General features: G+C 34.1%; 3 protein-coding genes across 8 annotated transcripts in view; all 3 read right to left on the bottom strand.

Annotated features, from left to right (window-relative positions):
- Nucleotides 1-360: 360 nt before the first annotated feature.
- On the bottom strand, nucleotides 361-859 carry LOC143616920 (uncharacterized). The gene has a single exon (XM_077089618.1). The coding sequence runs from the start codon at nucleotides 828-830 to the stop codon at nucleotides 462-464; it is 369 nt and encodes a 122-aa protein (XP_076945733.1). The 5' UTR covers nucleotides 831-859; the 3' UTR covers nucleotides 361-461.
- Nucleotides 860-4120: 3261 nt separating this feature from the next.
- LOC143616917 (isoamylase 3, chloroplastic-like) lies at nucleotides 4121-13539 on the bottom strand. Of its 3 annotated transcripts, XM_077089615.1 has the most exons (24): nucleotides 13418-13539; nucleotides 12480-12537; nucleotides 12316-12390; nucleotides 11837-11994; nucleotides 11650-11746; nucleotides 11326-11562; nucleotides 11119-11223; nucleotides 10938-11042; nucleotides 10275-10409; nucleotides 10096-10182; nucleotides 9952-10003; nucleotides 9782-9845; nucleotides 9589-9688; nucleotides 9376-9476; nucleotides 8419-8470; nucleotides 8245-8307; nucleotides 8031-8120; nucleotides 7873-7945; nucleotides 7682-7761; nucleotides 5986-6090; nucleotides 5795-5893; nucleotides 5646-5707; nucleotides 4391-4499; nucleotides 4121-4294 (listed from the first exon to the last, which is right to left on the bottom strand). In XM_077089615.1, exons 1-24 carry the CDS (start codon nucleotides 13510-13512, stop codon nucleotides 4181-4183), a joined length of 2316 nt encoding a protein of 771 aa, XP_076945730.1. In that variant the 5' UTR covers nucleotides 13513-13539; the 3' UTR covers nucleotides 4121-4180. The 3 variants fall into 3 exon arrangements, with proteins under 3 accessions (XP_076945730.1, XP_076945729.1, XP_076945731.1); XM_077089614.1 differs by having other exon boundaries at nucleotides 11119-11562; XM_077089616.1 differs by lacking the exon at nucleotides 13418-13539 and having other exon boundaries at nucleotides 11119-11562; nucleotides 12485-12537.
- A 1297-nt stretch (nucleotides 13540-14836) lies between these two features.
- LOC143616916 (uncharacterized) overlaps nucleotides 14837-24082 on the bottom strand; it is a 28135-nt gene continuing 18889 nt past the window's right edge. For 2 of the 4 annotated variants that reach the window (XM_077089613.1, XM_077089611.1), the window contains exons 2-8: nucleotides 18835-18941; nucleotides 18613-18735; nucleotides 17985-18138; nucleotides 17828-17888; nucleotides 17156-17508; nucleotides 15605-17072; nucleotides 14839-15518 (exon numbers count right to left, since the gene is read on the bottom strand). In XM_077089613.1, coding sequence (XP_076945728.1) covers nucleotides 15290-15518; nucleotides 15605-17072; nucleotides 17156-17508; nucleotides 17828-17888; nucleotides 17985-18138; nucleotides 18613-18735; nucleotides 18835-18941 — 2495 coding nt within the window. In that variant the 3' untranslated portion in view covers nucleotides 14839-15289. Of the gene's footprint in view, nucleotides 15519-15604; nucleotides 17073-17155; nucleotides 17509-17827; nucleotides 17889-17984; nucleotides 18139-18612; nucleotides 18736-18834; nucleotides 18942-19027; nucleotides 19132-19252; nucleotides 19371-21359; nucleotides 21489-24082 lie in introns of those variants that run through there. The other 2 variants (XM_077089610.1, XM_077089612.1) reach the window with 2 other exon arrangements.

Genomic DNA, 24082 nt, shown 5'->3' with positions numbered 1-24082 from the left:
CCAATTTTCAACATAATTAAGAAGCATGACTATGTAGAACATGAAGTAATAACATTATTCAGTCTAAATTTTGAGCCAAATTTTAACAAATTTAAGACACTTGACTATGAAAAACTGTAGAAGATGTAGTTAACATTTTCTAATATAAATTTCTAGCCGAATTTTAATTAAGTAAAGAAGTTGCAGTAATAACATAACAAAAAAGCTAATTCATAGTAACAAATCATAAACTCATAAAAAAAGAATCCATAAATAATAATGATAATAATATAAATAATAACATCCCATGATCAGTATAATCATCAATCAATATGCACTGGATCACTAATATAAACTTACAATAACCTAAAAATTAAAAATAAAAAGCAATAATAAATAATAAACTCATAAGTATCGTAAAAAAAAAAATAATAAACTCGAAATCAGCAACGAATTAACCACCAAAACATATCTCCAAATCTCTACAGCACCAAAGCCACAGCTAGGGTTACCACAGCAAACCCTCCAACAGCAACTGTATTAAAGGCAGCAGCGTTCGTCGGCGACACCGGAGATCCAGCAGGAGCATTTGGTGAGCCAGTCGGAGACGCAACCGGAGAACCACCAGGAGGTGTTGCGATGCCGGTAGGAAGAGCCGGTGGAGAAGCTACCGGAGCATCAGCCGGGGCAGCCGTCGGCGGAGACGGCGGCGATAACGTCGGAGAAGCCGTCGGCGACACCGTCGGAGAAGCCGTTGGAGATACAGTCGGAGATGCCGTCGGAGACTGAGACACGGCAGATCCGGCAATCATAGCAAAGAGAATGATGAACACCAGTCCATTAGAAGCCATTGTTAGGGTTTTGAAGCTTTTTGTAACTAACTGATATAATATATTAATTAATATTAATAATGTGTGAGAGTTTAAAGATGGTGAAGGTGTATTTATACGCAGGGTTTTGAGTCGGTTTTTGGACGAGATGAGATCTCAGTCGTTGGATGAATACGCGTAGTGTTAAAACCGACTTACACGTTTCCACGATGAGAGTGATCTCAACCGTTGATTGACTAAAGAACTGAATTTGACTTTAGGTCTTCGATTAGTGAATATAAAATGTTTTTGCTTTTGTTAATTTTTATTTTAAAGCTATGTTTAAAAGTATTATTATTATTAAATAAATAATTGGTGAGTTCAAGGTTACCGTTATGATGGAGCACGTTGTAGGCCTAATTGTTTAAATTATTTTGGTGGCTTCCAACGGGAAATTCACAGATTATCATACTTTAGTGACTAGTGTTGTGTTTTTTTTTTTTTTGTTAAGTTTCTTTCTTTTTTCCTTTCTAGAAAATCATAGACGTGTATACATGTTATAGAGTGTGTTGTTTTCTTTTTTGTATTAGATTAGAGAAATTACAAGTCCAAATCTAACAAATAGAGAGGGTTTTTATTTATATATAACTGTGGTCCTTATGGATAATTTTGTTCAAAACATATCAATAGCATAATTCATGGTTGGTTCTTAATGTATGGACTAACGGCTTACTTGAGTGGTGTTGTGAAACGTTTTTTTTTAACTTAGGGGTGCTTGAGATTACTTATTTTACCTCTTTATAATTTTTTCCAAAAGTTAATAAGTTACAGTATTATAACTTATTATCCCTTCACGATAACCAACATTCTCAAACACCTTTTTAACCTTTTTAAAAGTTAATAAGTCATAATTTGATAAAAATAAGCAATCTTAAAACACCCCCTTATTAGAGTGTTAACATGACTGATCATTATGCTAGGCAAGAGTTTGGGGACCTAGTTTTGCTTCATATCGGACGGTTTGAATTGATGGATTCTCTTTAAGAACTTTACAATTGCATCATACAGATTATTGGTTTGTAAGATCAATAATTTGAGTGGATGCTTCAATTTCCTTGGTGACTTAACAATATTTGATGAACATGAAAGCCCTATTATAAGAAAGCATTAACACATTTGCTAGTATCCATGAATTTATCAAAGTTTTAACAATATGTACGGTATATCAGTGACAAATTTGTTGATCCAAAAATAGATCGAAAACATGTAAGATAATTAAAAAGAGACACGGTAACGATATCTGATAATTTACAATGATAACTGATCATGAGACTATACAAGGGTTTGTGGGACCTATATTTGTATCATATTGGGCGGTTTGAATTCCACGAGCCCTCTTTAACAACTTTACAATTGCATCATATGAATTATTGGTTTGTAAGATCAATCATGCGAATGGATGTTTCAATTTCTTTAGTGACTTAACGATGTTTGATGAACATAGAAGAGACTATTATAAGAAAGCATTAACATATTTGTTAGTACCCAGGAATTTACCAAGTTTTTAGTAATACGTACCTAAGTATCATTACAAATTTGTTTATCCATACATAGTTTGCAAACTTGTAAGAATAATATTAAAAGGAGACACAATAGCTTATGAATTGTTAATTTATATCAAAGGAATCATGATGGTAGACAAACCGCGGATAAATAACTATATCCGATAATTCACAATTCTTTTCGTTAGCGCTCATGCTGTGATAGTGTTCCGCTCTAGCTAAGGCTATGTGGCCACAACACAAAGCGTTATGTTATGTTTCTTACAAAGATTTGAGAACGGTGTCGTTGTGAATTACTTGTGTGCGCAAGCATCGGAGAAATTTCCAAAGCAAATGCTTCTTTAAAGCTCCTTAATTACAAATGGTAGTCAACATAATTATATGGAAAAAGTCTTCATTGCGTGTGGAAACTTGCAATTTAGTTGAAACCTTGGATTAAGAGTTCGTAGAATCACAAGTCACACGTTAGAGGAGAACAGCTTGCAACTTAAAACTCAAATTACCAATCAATCAAATATAAAATAGAAGGAAAAAAAAAACTATCAAAACACACTATGTCTTGCTAAAATTGAGCTCAGCTCAAGATTGATTGATTTATTATTTAATAAATGCTTTTTTGTATATATTTTGACACATAATTATTGTATACATTTTTATATTTACACTTACATATATAGCAAATTATATACTGCTTAGCTATCTTTTTATCATACTTTTATTTTTATGTACAATAATACTTATTATGTATTGTATATAAAAACTTTCATATTTAGACAATAAATAAATAAATAGCTTGCTTAAATTCGCTGGCCTACACAAGCTCGATATATGAAGCTTGAAGTCGAGCTTGTTTATTAAATAAGTTCTAACTTAGGCACGAACCTATTTAAACTATGTTTTAAGACTTAAACTGGCCAATTTCGATTATTTACACCCTGGCACGAAGGAAGAGATAACAGAAAGCGTAGAATGATCCAAGGAAGATAAAATAAGATTCTAGACGAGATAAGACGAGGTACTTAACGACACCATAGGCAATCTCTATACAAGGCACTGAACACACCAACAGTGTTGCAGCGTAGTGAAGGATCATTATGAGGTACACCAGAATAGCATGATAATTGGCATCCGGGAGCCACAAGAGTGGACAAAGTCCAAAATAAGGCTAGCACAATGTGATATTGTGAGAGATGAAAAACGCCATCGGTAAATGTGACATGAGTCCTTAAGATATGAGTCGGAAGACACAAGGCTTGAGCATGAATTGAGAGTGTAAACACGTGATCAACTCTAACTCAAATGATCCATGGCATCCAACTGTGGTCGATCACCATTTACCGTTTTCGTATGAACAGATTCCAACTAAATCCCAGCTGGTTCCTATCGGTTAGGATTGTTTCCATTCATAATCGGTTTGAATCAAACTGGTTTGGGTTTGATCCGGTTTTGACTGCTGGCCGAAGTTGAAACGGTTTTAACTTTAAGCCAATCCGATATTTAAAAAATCTGTTTATGCACGGGAAACACTCCATGACAAAAACCAAAAGCTGCATGATAATGGTTGGAAGATGAAAACCAAAAATCTGACTGAAAAACAGAACACCAAAGGCTACTGTAACATCACAGCATTTCAAATTTTGAAATGTAAATTAGGCCCAATGATCCAGAAATCCAGGAGTCCCGTGTGGGTGCATATGTATTATGTAACAACAAATGTGTCCGTATATAAGTTACCTGCATCATCGTCTCGTATTATTGAGTAGTTAGTGTCACTGAAACCTACAACATTGACAGATATCCAAACAGCTATATCTATCCTTTTAATCCTATTTAAGGCTTTGCTTGTAGAAGAATCGACGCGTATGGAGCAACATTATATGCATCCCCGATGCCAGCAACACCCTCGGGGATAATATCATTTGGAGACTCGAGATTAGTGTCAACCTGCATCAAAAAAATATTTTAAATGAAAAAAGTTGAGCTTTCAAAACTTGTTTAAATTTGAAGTAAACATAAACCAAAACAATCACGTAAACTAACCACTCGGAACCAGTGTCGACCCTGAGGGGGTGAAGGTATTGGAACTTTAACAAAATAATCGTGTGCGTTAAACGCCAAGTAGATATCCCCTTCATTGCTATCATGAAGCCTGTTTAAAGAAGTTGTCATTCAACACGATTTCCCTGAATTTATGATTATAATGCATGCTTTGTAAATAAAAACTAATGAGATATAGTAAAACGAGTATAGCAAAATACAAGACCGTTAAGATATGATATACTATAAGAAAACCAATCATGACCACAAACACTTTCAGTCATTAATTTGTCTTAGTTATATAAGTTTTGGCACAAAAAGTGTTGCCATTTGAAGCAAATCCGACATACCCAGTCTACAGAGAGATGCTGGTCTATAATACCACTAGCACGTGTGGATAAAAGAGGCTCCGGGTGGAAGCAATTGAGGGTGTGTAGGATTGTTTAAGAAGCCCGGGACTAGCTCGGGAGAAGCTCGTTCCGAGTTCGTTTGAAAACGAGCCCAAGTTAGGCTCGGCTCGGACCGACTCGGCTTGTGGCTCGCTCATTATTTGGCTCGTTGGCTCACTCGTTTGCGCCACTTAAAATAAACCCCAAATTTTAATATATAACATACACACACACACACACACAAATTAGCATGTAAAATAATAGTAACATAAAAAAAATATTAAAAAACAAAAAAAAATAATAATACATATAATACTTTTAATCAACTTCTAAATCCTAAAAAAATTGAAAAAAAATAATAATCCATAAAGTATATAAATTCTTTTTATATATCAATATTGTGTAAAAAAGACTACAAAAATTTAAAAATTAACGAGTTGGCTCGATGAGCCACGAGCTCACTCAAGTTTTTTACGAGCTCGAGCTCAACTTTAAGGCTCATTAAAACAAACGAGCCAAGCAGGCTCGTATAACTTTGAGCTTGAGCCAAGCCCAATCCCAACCTGGATCAGTTTGTTTACAAGCCAAAGGATGTGTGATCTCCCGGGTAAAAAAAAAAGATATGTTTCTTTTGGGCAAAGTGGACAATATTGGTTGGTATGAGGTGTTATATATTACAAAAAAAAAGCTCTAATTTCTGACTTTCAAAAGTCAACCTACAGCTTTGCAGATTAAAAAAATTGACTTCAGTGTTTCCGGTTTTCACATATTGTTATCAAGCTTGCATAATATTCATAAGTTAAGCCCATGGGCGCATTGATGAACACATATACTTAAGGGGAAAAAAACGAGGGTTATATAACACTTACGTGAACGCGATAAATTTGCTCTCATGGTTATCCCAGTTATCTTCATGCCATGTTATCTCCTTCTGCAGTTGGAACAAGTGATTTAACTATTTCCGTCACAAAAATATAATTTTAAAAATGTTCAATAAAATTATGAAAACGAAACTTACATTGCCGATGAAATATTCTTGCCTGAATACTTGATGGTTTTGACGAAACTTGATAACCTCAGCCAAGAATCTGAAACAATCATTCTTCCTTGCATCCAGCTAACGGGTCAAAGTAAAAGTCAAAGGTTCATTGATTAAAGATCACAGTTTCTATAATGAGATGCTATGAATATAAAAATAAATGCACGTACTTGTGACCATTGAAAGTGGTTTATAGCAGTATCATGTCCATAGCTATTATTATTTCCATTGCGAGTATGACCATATTCATCTCCCATTAACATCATCGGTACACCCTACCAGTGGCAAAAACACAATTAAGTGCCACATAAAACTTATGAATCATTTTTAAGTTTTATTTTATTAATATGTATAACACGTATTATATAATAATGCAAACAAAAGAATAAAATAAATAAGTACTATGATTTTGTAAAAAGTTAAGTACTGAAAAAGTCAATAACAGGAACAATAAAGAAAAACATATAACGGCCATAGAAAATGTTATAATTAATACCATTCCACAAATAAAAGAAAAACCTAACAGAATTAGAAATTAGAATGATCGAATTAATACCTAAACTAATAGCAATTAACAAAAAAACTGCAACATCAATGTCATTGTTCATCATCACCGAAACCATCTATGCTTTTATTCTCATATTCTCTTTCGAAGGCTTGATATCTCTTTTGCCACATCATCTACAAATCCACCATTCTCAAAATCCAAATCATGATAACCATCAAAAACACTCTTCTTTGATTTTTGACTTGCCATACTGGCTTTCAACTTGTATTTAACATCTTGGGCACACTTTGAAAATGCTCTCGAATTTCTATAGCATCCGATTCCATGTTACTTGTTTCAGTAAATCCCTCCTTTGGTCACTTCTCTATCACATGTTTCTTACAAAAAACTATATTTCCAACAGGGATCACCTTTCACTACTAAAAATTAGAAAGGAAGAAGGGGGATTGGGATTTTAGGCTTAAAAAATTAAAGTCCAAACAAGCAATGTGGTGTTGACATGAATATGAATAAAATAAATGCCTGGATTTTGAACGCACTCACTTAAGCCTTGCATGCACCTCGCCAGAGGCGTGATGAGCTTTTAGAGAAATGTCCCAACCTTGCGTTTACCTGAACTCCTGAAGTTTCCTACCCTGAGTGCCTAGTTGCGCCTTTTGACACTATGATTACAAGCACCAACAAGGTTTTAAAATGCAAACTTATCCTGAAGTTGATGAAATACAATTCAATGGTGTACACGTGATGCGATTTGATGACATCTTATGTAGCATCTTATGCAGTTGACCAGTTTGAACAAATTAGACCATGGATTGCAATGGGTCCAAATTTTCAAATCTGATTGAACTAATTAACCATCAATTAAACAAATCTGACTATCAATTGAGCCATAGGTTGGCTCCAAGGTTCGTCCAACAATAACTAACCAGAAACAACTTGAATAGTACTCTACTACTCTAGTGAACAATATATCATTAGCATACTGAACAGAATGGATAATGGTGACTGAAAATCATGAATTGTATGTATGTATGAATGGTAACCACATATGACAAATGAACATTAACTATGACAGGATGGTGATTAAAGCGCCCGCATGTGGTGGTTGGCTAACCATAGCTAAGACAAATGTGTGACAGGAAAAGAGGGTAGCAGAGAAAGAATTGGGATTCGGGCAATGGCAGAGGTGAAAGTAAACTAGGAATGCAATTGGGGACAGCAAGTAATTATACATGGAGAAAATATACCATTGAAGCTATGAAGAAAACTATGTTAATTAGAAAACGCGATATAGCCGCATAACGATCTTTAACAAATATAAACCGGGCCGTTATTTCAAGAAGTAATATGTGATATACCTGAGATATCATTAGTGCCAAATGAAAATTCTTCATCTGCCTGAAACGTAGGGCTTTGATATTTGCATCAGATGTTTCACCTGTGAAGTATATGCAAAATAAAGAGAACTCAATACATATTCTTAAACCTAGGGGCGGCATTAAAATCAACAGAAGTATTAAAATATAGAGAAATATGGTTTGAGAATTACCTTCATGCCCACAATTCCAGCTAAAGTTATCATTACTTCCATCATTGCCATTTTCTCCATTGGCATCATTGTGCTAAAAATAGCATACAAGATGGACATGATAGGTGCATATCTTTAAAATTAAAGAGTTAAGACTAATTTAACTATAATAGTAATACCTTGTAATTATATGACACAAGGTCATATAGAGTAAATCCATCATGTGCTATAACAAAATTGATTCCGTGATACGGCTTGCGCTTGTTTACCTATAAAGTGAAAATTAAATGCTATTACTTAATATCCAAAAAAAAAAAGTTGCATATTTGCAATATTGAAAATTGCAATTATTGCGTATTTTGCAATAATTATATCTTATGTTGAAGAACATACTTTGTATAAATCAGCAGAACCAGCAACTCGAGTTGCAAATCTTCCCTTCATACCAATGTCACCCTATATTTTGATCAAATACATTAAAAAGACAAAAATACCCTTGGCCTTGAGCAAGACCTGTAAAAAGATGGTAAAAGGATTATGACTTCGTAGGTTTACGCTTTCGCTTACTTTTATAAATCTTCTTATATCATCACGATACATCCCGTTCCATTCGGCCCACCTGCCAATTAAAAACATAAAATCAAAAACGTTATAATTGATTACTTGTGATTGAGTTTTTAAACAATATTACTTGGCATTTCATTCCTAGCCAACCATCATTCTTGTGACAATACTAGAAAACTAGTATTTCATGTAAGTTTTAACTAAAAGTGTATATAAAGAACAAGACATCATTTCAAGCACTTTTTGGCCAAATTTGATTGAAAACTTAATTTGCATATTGTCAACAAACATATATTGGCCTTTTTCTAGAGCAAAGTTACATAGTTAGAATTAAAGAAAAGTCCAATATAATACCACACGAGCACGAACAGAGCATGTTCGTGTTACTTCACTTAACTTTAAACGAACAAACGATCGATCACAAACAACTAAGCGAACAGGATTTTCTTGTTCCTGTTTGCTTATTAAGAAATGAGTGTGTTAGTTTTCGTTTATGTTTGTTCGTTAATAGTATAAACGAAAGGTTCAGGAACGTAAATGAATGGACATAAAAGAATATAAATGAACGAACACCAATTAAAGTAAACATGAACATAAATATATTGAGCCTAAAATTTTATTGCAACTAGACTTAAGTTGTAATGGACCAAAAAAAATTTAGATGACTGTGAACATATGAATTTAAACAAACGTAAAATAAAGACATAAATGAATGTAAACGAACATGAACATAAATGAGAACCGAAGGTGCTCATGTTCGTTTGTTTAACAGATTGAAAAAAAGAATTTGTTCATGATCATTCGTTTATGGACAAACATATATGAACTTCCTGCCAAACAGTCCACCGAACATTCAGTTTGTTTACAGGCCTATTCTCAACAAACATAATTTTTTTTTTCTAATAGACCAAAGTTTCATAGTTAGATTCAAAAAAAGGTTAGTATAAGTTTTATTATTACCTATCCCAGTTTGGAAACTTTCCAACAAGATATAGGCCTCCACAATCCCATGGCTCAGAGATAATTTTACACCTCGAAAGTGTACTATCTTTTGCTATGGCCTGCTCCATTTTATTAAAATAATCACTTTCATAAGTATAAGAAACCAATTAAATTCTAAAATATTTTTTTTTACTATTTTCTGCCAAATGTTGAAAAAATATTCTAACTTACCCTAATAAGCGGAGGAGCATCAAGAGGAGAACCATCTGTTCCCCGACAAAGAACGCTTGCAAGGTCAAAGCGGAATCCATCCACATGATACTCAGTCACCCTTCATTAGTTAATTAAAAATATCTTTTAATAAAAATTATATGTATAATAAACAAGAAGCAGCAAATAATTAAAAAGAAAACAGAAACTTTACCAGTGCCTTAAGCTGTCAAGTATGAGATCCATGACAACAGGGTGGTTACAGTTCATCGTGTTACCTGCTCATTGTTATAAAAATAAACGGGGATAAGATAAAAGTTTGAAACTAACACAGTAGATATATTTTGTTAAACAACTCAAGAATAATGTGGAGGATGAAATTACCACAGCCTGAGAAGTTCAACAATTGGCCATTGCCATCAACCATGTAATATGTCTATACATAAAAAGATACACAACATCAGATCATCAATAACACATAACTTTGGTTTTAAATAAGACATTAATCGAAAATAATATATTGCATACCTTGTTATCTATGCCTCTGAATGATGTGGTATATGGGTATTTATCATCAGCCTCATTGGTATGGTTGTAAACCACATCCAAGATGACCTGTAGTGTTGAATAATTTCCATAAAAAGCATTTAAATTGCTAGTTACCTAATTACTTACATAAACAAAGTTCACTAGATATAATGAAATACCTCGATTCCCGCAAGGTGCAAAGCTTTAACCATTTCTTTGAACTCCTGGGAAGCAGCAATAGGCCCTCCACCAGCACTGGCATAACGGGCCATTGGGGCAAAGAAATTTATCGTTGAATAGCCCCATGTGTTAATCTTCACAATTAACATTTCAATTATTTGGATATAATATCAGTAATAGTTATCATGACCAAATTTGAGGGGAATAAAATTAATTAGAAAGATGTGACTGCCAATAAAAAGGAAATATCATTAAAGCGTAACATGGTCAAAATAGTGGCGTCAGCTGCCATGTCATCCTTATGACCGGGTCAGGTTACCTTAAAGCGAAAATTTTAAAAACTGATCACCTTAAATTTGAATTTTGAAAATTTGATGCTTCTTATGCCTAAAATTTACCTTTCTAGGCTTGTAAATGAACCAAACGAACACGAACAGAGCATGTTCGTGTTCGCTTATTAAGAAATGAACATGTTTGTGTTCGTTTATTTCACAAACACTTAAACGACGGGTTTTTCTTGTTCATGTTCATTTGTTCATCAAAATAAACAAACAGAAACGAACTTCCTGCCGAAATGTTCACTGAACGTTCAGTTCATTTACAAGCCTAAATTCAAATTCATATAATTAGCCTTGAAGAATATAAAACAGTGTTCAATGTACCATGTGATCTCTAGGATTCGGGCGCCTTTGGAATTCAAATTCATCAAACTCAAAGACCGGAAGCAATTCCACTGCGTTAACCCCGAGCTCCAGAAGATGTGGTATCTTATATAATGCGAAAAAAAACGGGTTAAGTTCTAATAGAAGTTAAAAAAACTACCTTAAACATTTGTTGCGTTACCTTATCAATCACACCACGATAACTTCCACGTATATTTTCTTCCAATCCACTAGATTTATCAGCTGTAAACGCCCTTACATTCATTTCATAAATCACAAGGTCCTTCTGCCACATCGCAGCAATTGCAACAAGACCAGTAAAGAAGTCAATGTTATAAGGATCCAAACATAAAAATAAAATGATAAATAAATAGTGCTTTATTTTTACCTCTGGTATGTTTGGTAGTTCATAATTGTCTCCCCAATCAAATGGCAAGCTGCTAAAATCATAAGTACCATAAAGTTTAGAAAATTTATCGGTCGAATCACCAAAAATCCGGCGACCTGATAATAACTTTGCATAAGGGTCTATAAGAACAACACTGTTGTCAAATCTATGCCCTTCATGCCAATTTTGTGGACCATCAATTTTGTAACCATATATAGCATTGCTTCGAGGTAGTTCCTACAATTAGTTGTTATCATTTTGTTAGTTATTTGATAGTTTTAAACAAACAATATTCAGAAATAAAAGAAGTAATTAGTTAATTGCCTGAACACATATGTGCCATATATCTCCAGTTTTGTTTGCACACGGATCCAGTTTCAGCTCAATCATTTCATCATTTTGTTCTGATGCATTAATTTCCCTATAATAAATATCCACAATGAGATTTTACTGATAACTTTTCTCTTCTGCTATGTTTGAATGTATTAAATAAAAGAAAATTCAATTTCACCTATCGGGATGTGATAAACAAAGTGTAACTGAAGTTGCATGCTGTGAAAAAAGGGCAAAATTGATTCCGTTTTCGGTTTCCGAGACTCCAAGAGGATTTGGTAGGCCTGGAATGCTTTTCAATGATGGAGCGGTTTCTGATATTACTGCAACTTCATCCTGTAACAAAGTTTAAAATGAGTTATAAAATCTATACTTAATAAATAAGTAAATGGTTGCGCCACGTGTCACGATTCTGTGAGCCAGTATCCTTTTTCCCGCCTATGTTTTCTACAACTTCTTTGCCTTAACTATCTTTTGCCCTTACTCTCCTTAATTACAAATTCAATTTCTATATATTCTACTTCTTCCCATCTATAACAATTCGCCTACATATCTTCTATACCTCATAATATTTTCTTTATTCAACCGGTGTAATACACAAGTTTCCAACCACGTCTTATGGCATATGATTATGCATGTGCACCTAACGAAAAGTACCTCAATCACGACCTCTTCTGCACGCTGACTGAATACCAAAGCAGACTTATGGTTCATTCGTTCTGATCCTTTAACCTGAACCAATAGCTTAGTCATGTGTTTGGTTGTAATAAACGTAAAAAGTGAATTGTTTTGGAAGATAGGAGATAGATAAGAAGAAATACCTTACCGGAAAATCCACTCACAAAACTTTTAGTTGATAAGTTTCTACTCCAAATTACTCTGTTTGTAAACACAGAATTGTAAGAATTTAATAAAAAGCATGAATAGCATATTAGCTCTCGATTAATCACTAGGGTTAAAGGCAAAAGAAATACAAATAATCAGTGTAAAGCTAAACAAAACAGTTAAAAATTGAATGTCAGTTGCCATCTTTTTCCTCTTTCACTCTCTTAAGTTCATTTGATTCCAATGACTATAATCAACTCTAACACTACTTTGAAATAAAAGGCAATCGGGCAACAAGCTAGCCCTTTTTGGACAAAAAAATAAAAGCCTTTTAAAACTACATTCATAGATCTTGGGGTCATAGCATTACCATGCATGACCAGTTGGACTCGACTAGTAGCTCCACAACCTCAGGCGCATGCTTTGTTGCGTTTGGTCACTTTGCATGAAACAACTTTTAAAGCAGCTTGATTCTAATTTAGAGTTTGAAAACTTAATAAGTAGCTGGTTATAAGGCATTCTCAACAGACAATATAATCATAAGTTAACATCTACCATGTCCGTAAAGAATAATAATAATAATAATAATAAATTATTTATATTACATGAAGATGATTTAGAATATGAGCTAAATTCAAATCAGCAAACCCTAAATTAACAATAATTAGAAACAATACTTTCAGATGAAACAACACCTCATTATATCAAATCCTTCCAAGATGTGAGCCACATACAATGCATTAATCATTAACCATCAGAAATCAGTAGGCCACAAATAATAATAATCAGAAATTCAATTCTCAAATAGCAAAAACTCGATACGAATTTCAATGAATTAGGCATTTCCAATTACAAAGCACATAGCTAATACATAACAACGAAATTCAAAACAAAACATTATAATTATGAAAAATGAAAGAGAATGATGCAATACCCCATGGAAGCAGTGTTGCGAAATGCGGAACGATGAATGACATTGGTGATGAGGTTTGAAGAGGAATCAGAAAAGGATGACGTGTTGAGAATCATGACGTATGCTCGTTCGTTACGGAAACAAGCAGCAGCGGTTGAAGAAAAGCATCTGGATGAAAACACACAGTCAACGTGAAAAAAGTGTGTGTGTGTTGGTTGAGTGAGAAGATATTTTGGAGTGATCCAAGAGAGAAGATGTGGTTTCAGAGTTACGACAACGGCATAGAAGCGGGACTCTCGTTTATGTCTCCCACGTGACGTTTGTGACTATTATTATCTTTTTGCTCTCATCTTCCTTTTTCTATAATTATTTCATTATTTAATATTTGTTTTTATAGAATATATATTTTTTTAGAACGACGGCCTTTTTAGACGATGCTCCGCTCTTGCCAGACTATGTTGTCTTAACCGGGTACACTTTGGCTTAAAAGTTTGGCTTGAGCATTCCCCGAGAAACTACATTACTATACTGCCGGCTACCGCTTGACAGTCGTTGTGTCGTCACAAAAGCAAACATCTCTAACTAAGGATGAAGTTTATATTCTGTATATAACAAAATTTAATTTTTATTCATCATTATATTTACTGTTCATGAAACTTTTAAACTTTGAGCTTATAGCCAGCCACACACGTGTTTCTTAAAATACACCACGGTACCCCTATTAACAATCTATAATGTGTTAACGTTTTACCTCATATGATAGTGTTTATTCAAAATAAATTTTGTTTGGATCTACAGTAGCAATTAAGCCGTTAGTTGAATATGAAAAAAAAAATGGAAGAATTAATTAACGTATGAATCACAAATTCACAATGGATGCAATGGTTGACTAAGGTTTTAGACAAATTGATCCAAGTCAACAACACTTGTTTATATTATTCAGTAACACACATCTATGATCTATCCAAAAGAAGTAATATGCGTTTAAATTGAGTTTTAAGATCACTTAAAATCGACTACGTTATAAGTTTCATAATTTTAATCCAAGTGTTATGAAACAATTCAAGAAATACAAGAAAAAACTTGGATATTAGAGATTGGTTAAAAGTACAAAGGTAAAAATTACTACTACAACAAATTTTATGAACTTACATAAGAATGCAACTTCTTATCAAACAAATCAAATATTAGAACCTTTTTCTAATAACCTCAATAACATTTTGCAAAATGATATCACTATGACATGAAGTATAACAAAAACAGGTTGGAACCTGGAAGAATCTTCTCTAATGAGATGCCTTCCAACATGTAATGTTACATTAAATTTAAATTGGTAGATGACAACATTTTCTCTTTCAAAACATACCTAAAATGTTTAAAAAAGGGCAGACAACTTCTTGTCTTTTATACTTGTTCCATAGCTCTTCTAGCATAAAAACATTACAATGCTCGTAAACAAGTATACAGTCAAATGAAATTATACACAGAATGACAGAATAATGCAAACACATTGCAACTGTTTCCAACAATTTTGACCAAAAGCAATTCTTCATTTCACTCAAGAACATTGCTTGACATATTAATGATGCACACGAAAAACGGATCAAAATCTAGATCAATCAACGCGCATCACGATCATTCAACTTATACAAAAATAAACCAAATTTATCCCCCACAGTTCTCACAATCAATCCACTCTCATATTCCCCCATAACACTAACATTGGGCAATTGGGGTGCATATAGACATCATCACTTCAAGTATGTGTAAACAAAACCTACAGTTAAACAACAGTATGGAAACTCGTAACTTTTTGCCGTAAAAGCTGTACCCTCAATTTCAGAACTGCTAATGTGATAAAACAACAGCCTACTTAACACAAACCGAATAAACTTAATGAATCGCAGCAGACATTGCTGAAGCCTCTGCGATTAAAGCTGCGGGTTGCCGGGCCTGAAGGCAAGCACCTATATCAAACGGACGCAACTCAGATCCGTCAAATAAGAGATTGACACCTGGCAACATGGTTTCACCGCTGTCCTTGACATCATCAGATTCCGTCTTACTATACTCTTCATTCAGTTTGATGTCATCTTCATAAGCTGAAGTCAAAGCATATGATCTGCAGAGTTTAAAAATGAGCCTATTATTTATGTAACTTTTATTTGATATATTAATAGAAAATAGTTATAAGTTATTACAACATACCTTAAAATGTTTCCATCAAAGCTAAGGATTTCGGAGTGACAACGTTGCCTGTTAGCAAGTTTCAGCCTTTGATAATCACTTGTTCCCGCAATTGGAGACGAGGGCTCTGTGAGAGGATTCCATCTTTGACATGCATAAGTCATAAGTTTACCCTTTTGACTTTTGGGTTGACTTTTTGGTTCCCTTTGGTAAAGCATCTTTGCACTTGAACCAGTTGGTTGATATTCACAACAGATTTCATGTAACCTTCGTCTAAGCTCTTGCATCGCATCACAATTCTCGGTAAACGATTCTGTTTGAAGTAATTGTGAAGAAACCACTCGTTGACATATGAAATTGCACAGTTTTGGACTAAATAACGGGACCCCAAACTCCACGCATAACGGGACCCACTCATAATTCACATCATTATTATTGCGTGCAAACACGTTTTTGTTTCCTTCTTTAAAAAGCTTCAATAAACGAATATAACCGACTGTCCATAACGATAATTTATCCGCCAAATTACTCAATAAAGTGTTCACTTTCAAAATTTCATCAGTAGTTAACTCTAACCCCAATTCATTATCTATACCCGAAAATGAGCCATCAGAGTTCTTTAACGGAAGTGGAATATCAATGGTGCTCATTTGACCAGACTCGTTAAGGTCAAACTTACTAAACGGTTGTACAAAAACCGCGGTGTGTTTAAGAAGTGAATTTAAACAATGTAAGAGAATATTCCCTTTGACTAAATTCCCTTGAAACTTTGACCCTAAACCCGCAACCGATGACCCGTCCCATGACCAAATAAGGGCTTTCTCACAACCCGCCAACGGTGCAGGAAGCAATCTTAAGCATTGACCTTTCATTAAAACAACCGACACTGGCCCACTACCGACAGCTGAGTATAATACCAAGTTCATCCATGGTGACATGGAGGAATGTGAAGGTGGGCCGAAATGAACCGGCCCTTTGGGGCCCGGCAGAAAAGAAGATACCGGAAGGGGAACCATTGACACAATAATATCATAGTCACGTTTAAACAAACTCTCGAGTGTCGTTGATGGAAGATTCGCCAAACTTTCACACCTCAAAATATCTACACGGTATTTCCTCCCGTTGTTTTGAGTTGTTTTTTCACCATTATTGGTGGTTTCATTTGTGGTATCGGAAGTGTTATCAAGTGGGCCTGGCTCACTTACAGCAGGTTCAGATTCTTGCTTTAGTGACAGGTCAGCAATCATAGATGTAACTTGTTCGTTGTTTGAAAAACTAACGTCAGGTGTGTCCAGCTCATCAGGAGAGAGCCCTCCGGATGTTAAACATTTTAAAACAACGCGAAGACTAAATGCATGATTGGCAAATTCTTGTAGCTCTCCCTCAAACTTCGTTCCTTCTAATGTGCTTAGATCATTGCAGAGGTCATCAATGCTAGCATAACCTAGTTTTCCAGCTTCATACAGTGTTACTGCATGAGATTTCAAGCCTGAAAAAGACACCAACAAGAGGAAATGAATAACGTTAAAGAGAAAAAGGTAATAAACTAACAAATATAAAGTGGAAACTAACCAGGTGAAACAGATCCCATCATAAGATATGATGTTATGTTAGCATCAACCACAAATGCCACACGTGCATAAGCAGAACTCGGCCCATGGTTTTCTGTCCCTGAACTATCTTGCTGAAATAAACCGGCATCAATGGATGTGTTTCCAGTAAGAGAACCTTCTTCATCATCATTGAGGGCATTAGCAGTTTGTTCTAGAAGAACAGATCCCGGATCGATTAGTTTGACTGCCCATCCTAATCTACAAGCAAAAGATGCAGCTGCCTGTAATTGAGAAAGTTCAGCCTGTAATGTTGTTGCCAGCTCAGAAACAGTTGAGTTCTCACTTAAAACCACAAAAACAGCATACAGCAACCTGTAACAGATGTTTAGTTAGATAAAAAAAATAAAGTTAAAAGAGAAAGAGGAAACGGGTTGAAAAATTTCCCAAAAATTTGTTTTTAAATGTGCAGTCACCTAAACCGTGTTCAATATTAGTGTAATAATATAGTTTATGCAGTCAAATTAAAAACAAAAAAAAATATTTATAAAAAAGTAGATAAGATGTTTTGGTCAACCAAACCCAGTCCAACCCATTCTAAAAATAATCTGTTTTGTCACGTGCCCATTTCCCACCTCTCAATAAAAGGAGAACAAAGGATTTAATACTAGATTTTAAAAGACTAAGCTCTTACTCCTCAATGGGATCTTCATATGACTGTTCTCTGTTAGAAACAAACCCTTCTAGCCTGGATACTGAAACACTAAACATATCAAATTTTGAAATTCTATAAACATAATTAATAGCATGAAAAGTAAAATATAAGAAAAATGATTATTTCAAGACTTTACCTTTAAAACGGTCATCAGCATAAACAGGGACATCAAAGTAGACTAATCCTCGTCTATAAAGACCCTTGATGACAACGGGATCGAAAAGTATAAATGCATTTGCTTCTTCTTTACAGATCTTGTCAATTGTTGCCGATTCTTCTTCTGAAAGTTTCTGCATGATAAAAATTTAAAACCGTATCGATTAGTATATATTATTAATGCATCTATAATACCATTATTACATGAGGTTTTTATGGCCCAAACAGACAAAACTAAGTCAATTTGGGCATTTTAAACTTTAGGTTTGTTTGTTTGGGCCAACATAAATCCAGACCCTACTATGAGTGGGACATTTCTAGGTACGATTGTTGGTTGGTTTGTTTGTTTGTTTATTAATTATTCTAATTATTATAAAATACAAAAGAAAAAAAGTGAGTCAACCTGATTCAACCCAGACCTGCTTGACTCACTACCTAACCTGTCGTTTTAACTTTTTAACTTTTAACAACTCTAGTTTTAAGAAACATGGAACAAAATCCCGTCTTGAATGTTTCAGAGGCAAAGTGATTGATAATTTTAACTCAAAAGTGCTTTATAATATGACTATGTGAGTCGTTCTATGATTGAAAAATATCAAGAATCTGACCTTAAATTCTTCCAAAGTGAAGTTGACAAGGCAAACTCCCCACCATGGTTCGATTGCAAAGTCAACGGGATATGTGGGCAGCGATTCCTTGGCTATGGACTTGTTCAGCTTCCACATAATTTTCTGGAAAGTTCCAAATCAATAAAAATAACTAACGACTAACTAGATGAAATTGAAAGTACCAAATAATCTGTGCGCGTGACACAAAATCTAAGTGTATACCTTAGATCTGCATTTGTTCATGATGTCAATGAATTCATTTCTACCAATACCAGTGAGCCGAAGGGCATCGGCAGCGCTAAAATTTGGTATGCTATCGTACGGTTGTTCTGCATATGATATGAACATAAGATTATTCTTGAAAACAAAACAGAATATGACGAGAAACCATTGGAAATAAAAATAATGTAACAACCTATTACCATATTTCATGACTTCAAATATCATATCACAGTAGTATCTGAATGGAGAAATCCTCATTACACGGCAAACATAATCAGCAAGGTGATAAGGAAACAGCTGCGGAACCAGAAACATTAACATGTGATTAATAATGTTCTTAAAGTTAAGGGCCCCCATCACAATAAGATGTGCCGAAAGAGATCATGATTAATAGTAAAGTTTCAGGTTTAGTGCATACTGCTAAGTTCCTTCGAAGATAGCGCATCATATCCTCATAATATTCTGCTTCTCTGCAGACTTTACGCACAAAAGATGTGCTCCACTGAAGCCTTTTCTTTATGCAATGTTCAGTTATCCTGTGAAAATATAATGTTAAACAACAGAATTCATATATTGGACATCTAATGTTAGACAAGAAACAATCAGTGTTAGAACATATTTGTCTTGCTGCAAAAATATAATTCTTTGGAGACCGCCAGAATAGTAGAGATGTGGAAAAATACGTCGGGTATTCTAATTTTGATGCTAGAGAAAATTGTAAAACTACATAAGCTATGCATCACCAAAAATAGTTCTTATGCATATCAATTACTAACTTACCAAATAACCAGTCAGAACCATTATTGGTTTCTGCACCTATTGATTCAGTTTATATATTCCTGAGCGTAATAATTCATATGGTTAACTACTGGTTTTAAGATGCGTGCATCAAGAGCGCAAAACACGTGCATCACATGATGTGGTGATGAGATCACATCGCTGCAGTTGATGCACGCAACACATGATGCGCATGTGATGCAGTCTGATGTGTGAGGTGATCTGATGCGGCGCCTTATGGCCTATGCAGTCGACCAGTATTTGAACATATTAGGCCATCGATTGATATGAGTGAGTTTTTCAAATCTGGCCATCAATTGAGCAGTGGGTTTGAGTATTTGAAAACATCAGACAATCTATTGAACAAATTTGACCAGAGATGATGAAAATATCTTGTATTTTTGTTGAAGGGGCAAGGCGCGCTCAAGGCACAAAGGGTTGTGATATATCGGTTATCGGTACCTTGGTAAAATATCGGTGCAAAATATTGGTCATAATATCGGTCCTGATATTATCGGCGATATTGACCGATATGTGATTGATATATCATCGATAGTCCGATATCAGTGTTTTGCAAGTTGCAAAAGGTTAATTTGTTAATGGTCAGATAGTATACTGAATTGTTATGGTTAAATTGCCATATATAAAAATTCTGCATGATATTAAAATTACCGATATCCCACCGCGATAACCGATATTTCAAATATTGGTCCTTGACTGCATAGGTGAACCATGGGCCAAATCGCAAGGCACTTAAAAAACAAATGCTTTTAAGCGAGGTGCATGGTATAAAGATACCACTTTTAGAGGTTTTAGAAATGTTTAGACTTACTACAATTGTCAATGCTTTGCAAGTTGAAAAAGGTTAGTTTGCTAATGGTAGGATAGTATACTAAATTATTAATGTTAAATTGCAATACATATAAATTCTGCATGATATTAAAATTACCAATATCCCACCGCGATAACTAAAATATCAGTCCTTGACCGATATCCGATATTTTTCCGTAACTGCATAGGTGAACCATGGGCCTAATCGCAAGACACATAAAAACAAAGGCTTTTTATGTTACAAGCCAAACAGAAGAACTCAACCCAAAAGACTAGTCTGATAGGTGAGGGAACCCATTTGGCTTATAAACCCCACATAGGTTGCCCATGCAACCGATGTGGGACAAGTCCCATACCTTGCAATGGTTTCAGTCCGTAACATTTTAAGCAAGGTGCATGGCATAAAAATACCACTTTTAGATGTTTTAGACATGTTTATCCTGTTTTAGGTTGATTCCAGACTTGCTTAAGGCTAGCGTAACTATTCAGACCTGTTCAGACAATTTTGGCCAAAAATTGACCGTTGAGTCGAGGCGACAAAAGACCACCTAGGCAACACTATATATAATATTTTGGTATTTTTAATAACAAAGCGTCTTGCATATGTGATGTGTCATGTGTGCGCATCACACATTGAAATTTGGGATCAAAACGCATCAGATCACCACATGATTTCTAAAACCAAGACAGACTATTATGTGGCTCAATTGCTTATATACCCAAATCTAAACCCCAATATTTGCTTCAAGTATTGCTGATTGTATACTAGTAATTTAAACTAGAATTCACTTTATAAAGTTTCAGAAACTACAAACACAACTTCATTCAAGTTAAAGTTATTATTAAAACTAATTGTATAACAAGCTACTAAGAATATGAGGAAAATGCATTGCAAATGAAATAAGAAGCGAATGAACCTTCGATGCCATTCATCCTTGGAATTCAAGGTGGATTGCAGACGCTTAGGCAGATTCTCCCAGGAGCATTCCTCTTTAATTGCTCTGAGAATCAACTGCTCCTCAATCGTCGTCGGTACGTGCAGCATACTTCAATTCCGATCAAGTCAACTGCACGTCAGCCCTAATTCCTGCAAACAGATCACGCGGTTGCTTGTTTCAAAAGCTTTTCAAACAAAAGTCAACAAGTGAATGATAATTGCAATGGTTTCGAAATGTGTGTGAATTGAGAGAGAGAAATTACCAGATTTAGGAGGATCGATTGAAGTTGAGAGAGAGCTAGGGTTTATGTTTATCAGATGGAGGAGATCTTGAAATTGAAATGAAATTAAACTGACTGTCAGAACAGAGGTGTGTTAATTACTTATAAAAATTAATTGGGAAACTTGGTAGGTCCTGTTTATTAATTTCTGTTTTATTTGCATATCAACACCATCTTTCTTTTCTTATTATTATCCAAAAATCAAAATTAGGGGATGTTTGGAATTGCTTATTTTCACCGACTTATAATTTATTAACTTTTTGAAAAAGAATAAGGTATCTGAAATTGCTTTTGATGTGAGAGAGAAAAGTTAATAAGTTATACTTTTGTACCTTATTAGCTTATTGAAAAATTATAAGGAGGTCAAATAAGGAATCCCAAACACCCCCTAATTTAATTGGATTATTATGTTTAATAGTTTACGGTACAAAAAATACTTTATCTTTAAAACAACTTCGTTCTCAAATGAAAATAAAACAAAAAAAAAAAAGAAAAATTGGATTTTAATAATCCCAACTTTATGTTATTGGCCAATAATAATTCCAACTTTGTTTATTCCCACCAGCGGTCCCAAATTTAAAAAAGTTAGCTCTCAATGGTCCCTCGTTAAAAAAAACCTAACGGCGTTAAGTTTTTTCCGAATTTCAAACTGATTTTTTAGGGCTTTTGATTGGAAAAATGATACGAGTAGATTGATATAAAACTTAGCCCGAAACAATACTCCAAACAGCTTAATTTTTGTTAATTTTAAATTCAAACACCCGATTTGAAGCACTAATCAAGCCATTTGAGCATCATTTTGAGCTAAGTTTTATGTTAATCGACTCGTATCCTCTTTCCGATCAAAATCCCTAATAAATTAGTTTGAAATTCGGAAAAAAACTTAATGGCGTTAGATTTTTTTTAACAGATGACCATTGAGAGCCAGCTTTTTTAAATTTTGGACCACTGGTGGGAATAAACAAAGTTAAGATTATTATTGGCCAATAACAGAAAGTTGGGATTATTAAAATCCAATTTTCCCAAAAAAAAAAAGACACTATTGTATAGCATTCCAATATTTGGTAGTTATAATGTGACTTTAGGAGTGTGGAGTGTGAATAATCGAACTTTGGTTTAGTTGTAAAATATGGAAAAAGGGATGTGATTACTCACTTTTGAAAGTAACCGAGCCGACCAAATTATATAAAGTATCATGAATTTGAGGACAGAGACAATTGGCTGTTCTTAGGATCTTATACGACCAACACAAACCATGAAGTTTACAAAAACCTAGATTATGAAAAGACTCAAAAACTACTCGAATCAAAAGATGGGATTTCCAACAGTGATTCTAGTGGGATTCTAAACGATGAAAACATTAATATTAACAACAGGGCCGTCTCCGAGAACCCCTTAAAATTTTGGGGCCTGGGACGAGTAAAAAAGCGGGCCCTAAAATCGCGTTCTCAATTATGTAATAGATAATTTTATAATTTTACCAATAAGGTTGTCTTTCAAAAGCTCAAAACAAACAAATAATAATAAAATGTTACTAAAATAACATATAAAATGAAAAAAAATTTCTATAAAAAAAAGAAACACTAATTGTGGGAATCGAACCCATGACTTTGTATCCATAGTCTAAAACACTTTCCATTCAACCAAAGAGTCATTTTGTAGGCTTTCGTGTTAAAACAAAATTATATATCAAATATAAATTTTATTTTTTAACAATTATGGGCCTCTTGGGAGAGTGGGTCTCGGTCCGTCGCCCTCCTCACCCTCCCCTCGGGCAGGGCCTGATTAGCGACGGTACCTGAAGCCCGTTGCTAAATATCGCGAGCATTGGTCTCTCTTATCTTTGTTCATCGTCTAGTACAACAGAGCGTGTAGATTCGGCCATGTATCAACCGCAACAAGATCCCTATTTAGTTAGTAACTAGGTTAGATCCCGTGTTCTACACGGGTGAAAATTATAATAAAAATAAAAATTATTACATGTAATACATAAATTCACTTATTTCATATAATAAGTTTATTTATGACTTTTATGTTATATTCATTTAAATCAAATTATAACTTAAAGTATTAAAATTGAAATACATGTACATAAACAAAATGAAAAGATTTGTCCATGATTTTCATCATTTAATAATTTTCTAAGATTTTAGCCATTGTATTGATTTATATAGTCGAAATTTTGTTATTGATTTAAATGATTATAAAATAAAATTAATGAAGAATTTTATATTGAATTGTAAATGGTTAAAGATTAGTCTTTCTAAATTTATATGAATAAATTAATATAATTTTAGAATGGTAACTAAAAGAAAAATAATGGATAAAGGAGTTTATGCATTTAATGAATTGTTATATATTTTAATAAATGTTAATTAGGTGAAAAATGTATTTAAAGGAATTGCATATGTGGAATCTAATA

The sequence above is a fragment of the Bidens hawaiensis genome, unplaced genomic scaffold (assembly GCF_021521415.1).
Source record: "Bidens hawaiensis isolate Kalapana, Puna unplaced genomic scaffold, B.hawaiensis_p1.1 tig00050648_1, whole genome shotgun sequence".
Taxonomy (NCBI): Eukaryota; Viridiplantae; Streptophyta; class Magnoliopsida; order Asterales; family Asteraceae; genus Bidens; species Bidens hawaiensis.
This window is presented reverse-complemented; position numbering and strand designations above follow the sequence as displayed.

Excerpts from the sequence above, each read along its gene's own strand:
- LOC143616920 (XM_077089618.1), bottom strand. The coding sequence starts at position 830 with ATGGCTTCTAATGGACTGGTGTTCATCATTCTCTTTGCTATGATTGCC.
- LOC143616917 (XM_077089614.1), bottom strand. The coding sequence starts at position 13,512 with ATGATTCTCAACACGTCATCCTTTTCTGATTCCTCTTCAAACCTCATC. Across the intron at positions 11,563-11,649 it reads TATGGCACATATGTGTTCAG|GAACTACCTCGAAGCAATGC; the intron begins GCAATTAACTAA and ends AACTAATTGTAG. Across the intron at positions 8,308-8,418 it reads ATATAAGAAGATTTATAAAA|GGTGACATTGGTATGAAGGG; the intron begins GTAAGCGAAAGC and ends ATCAAAATATAG.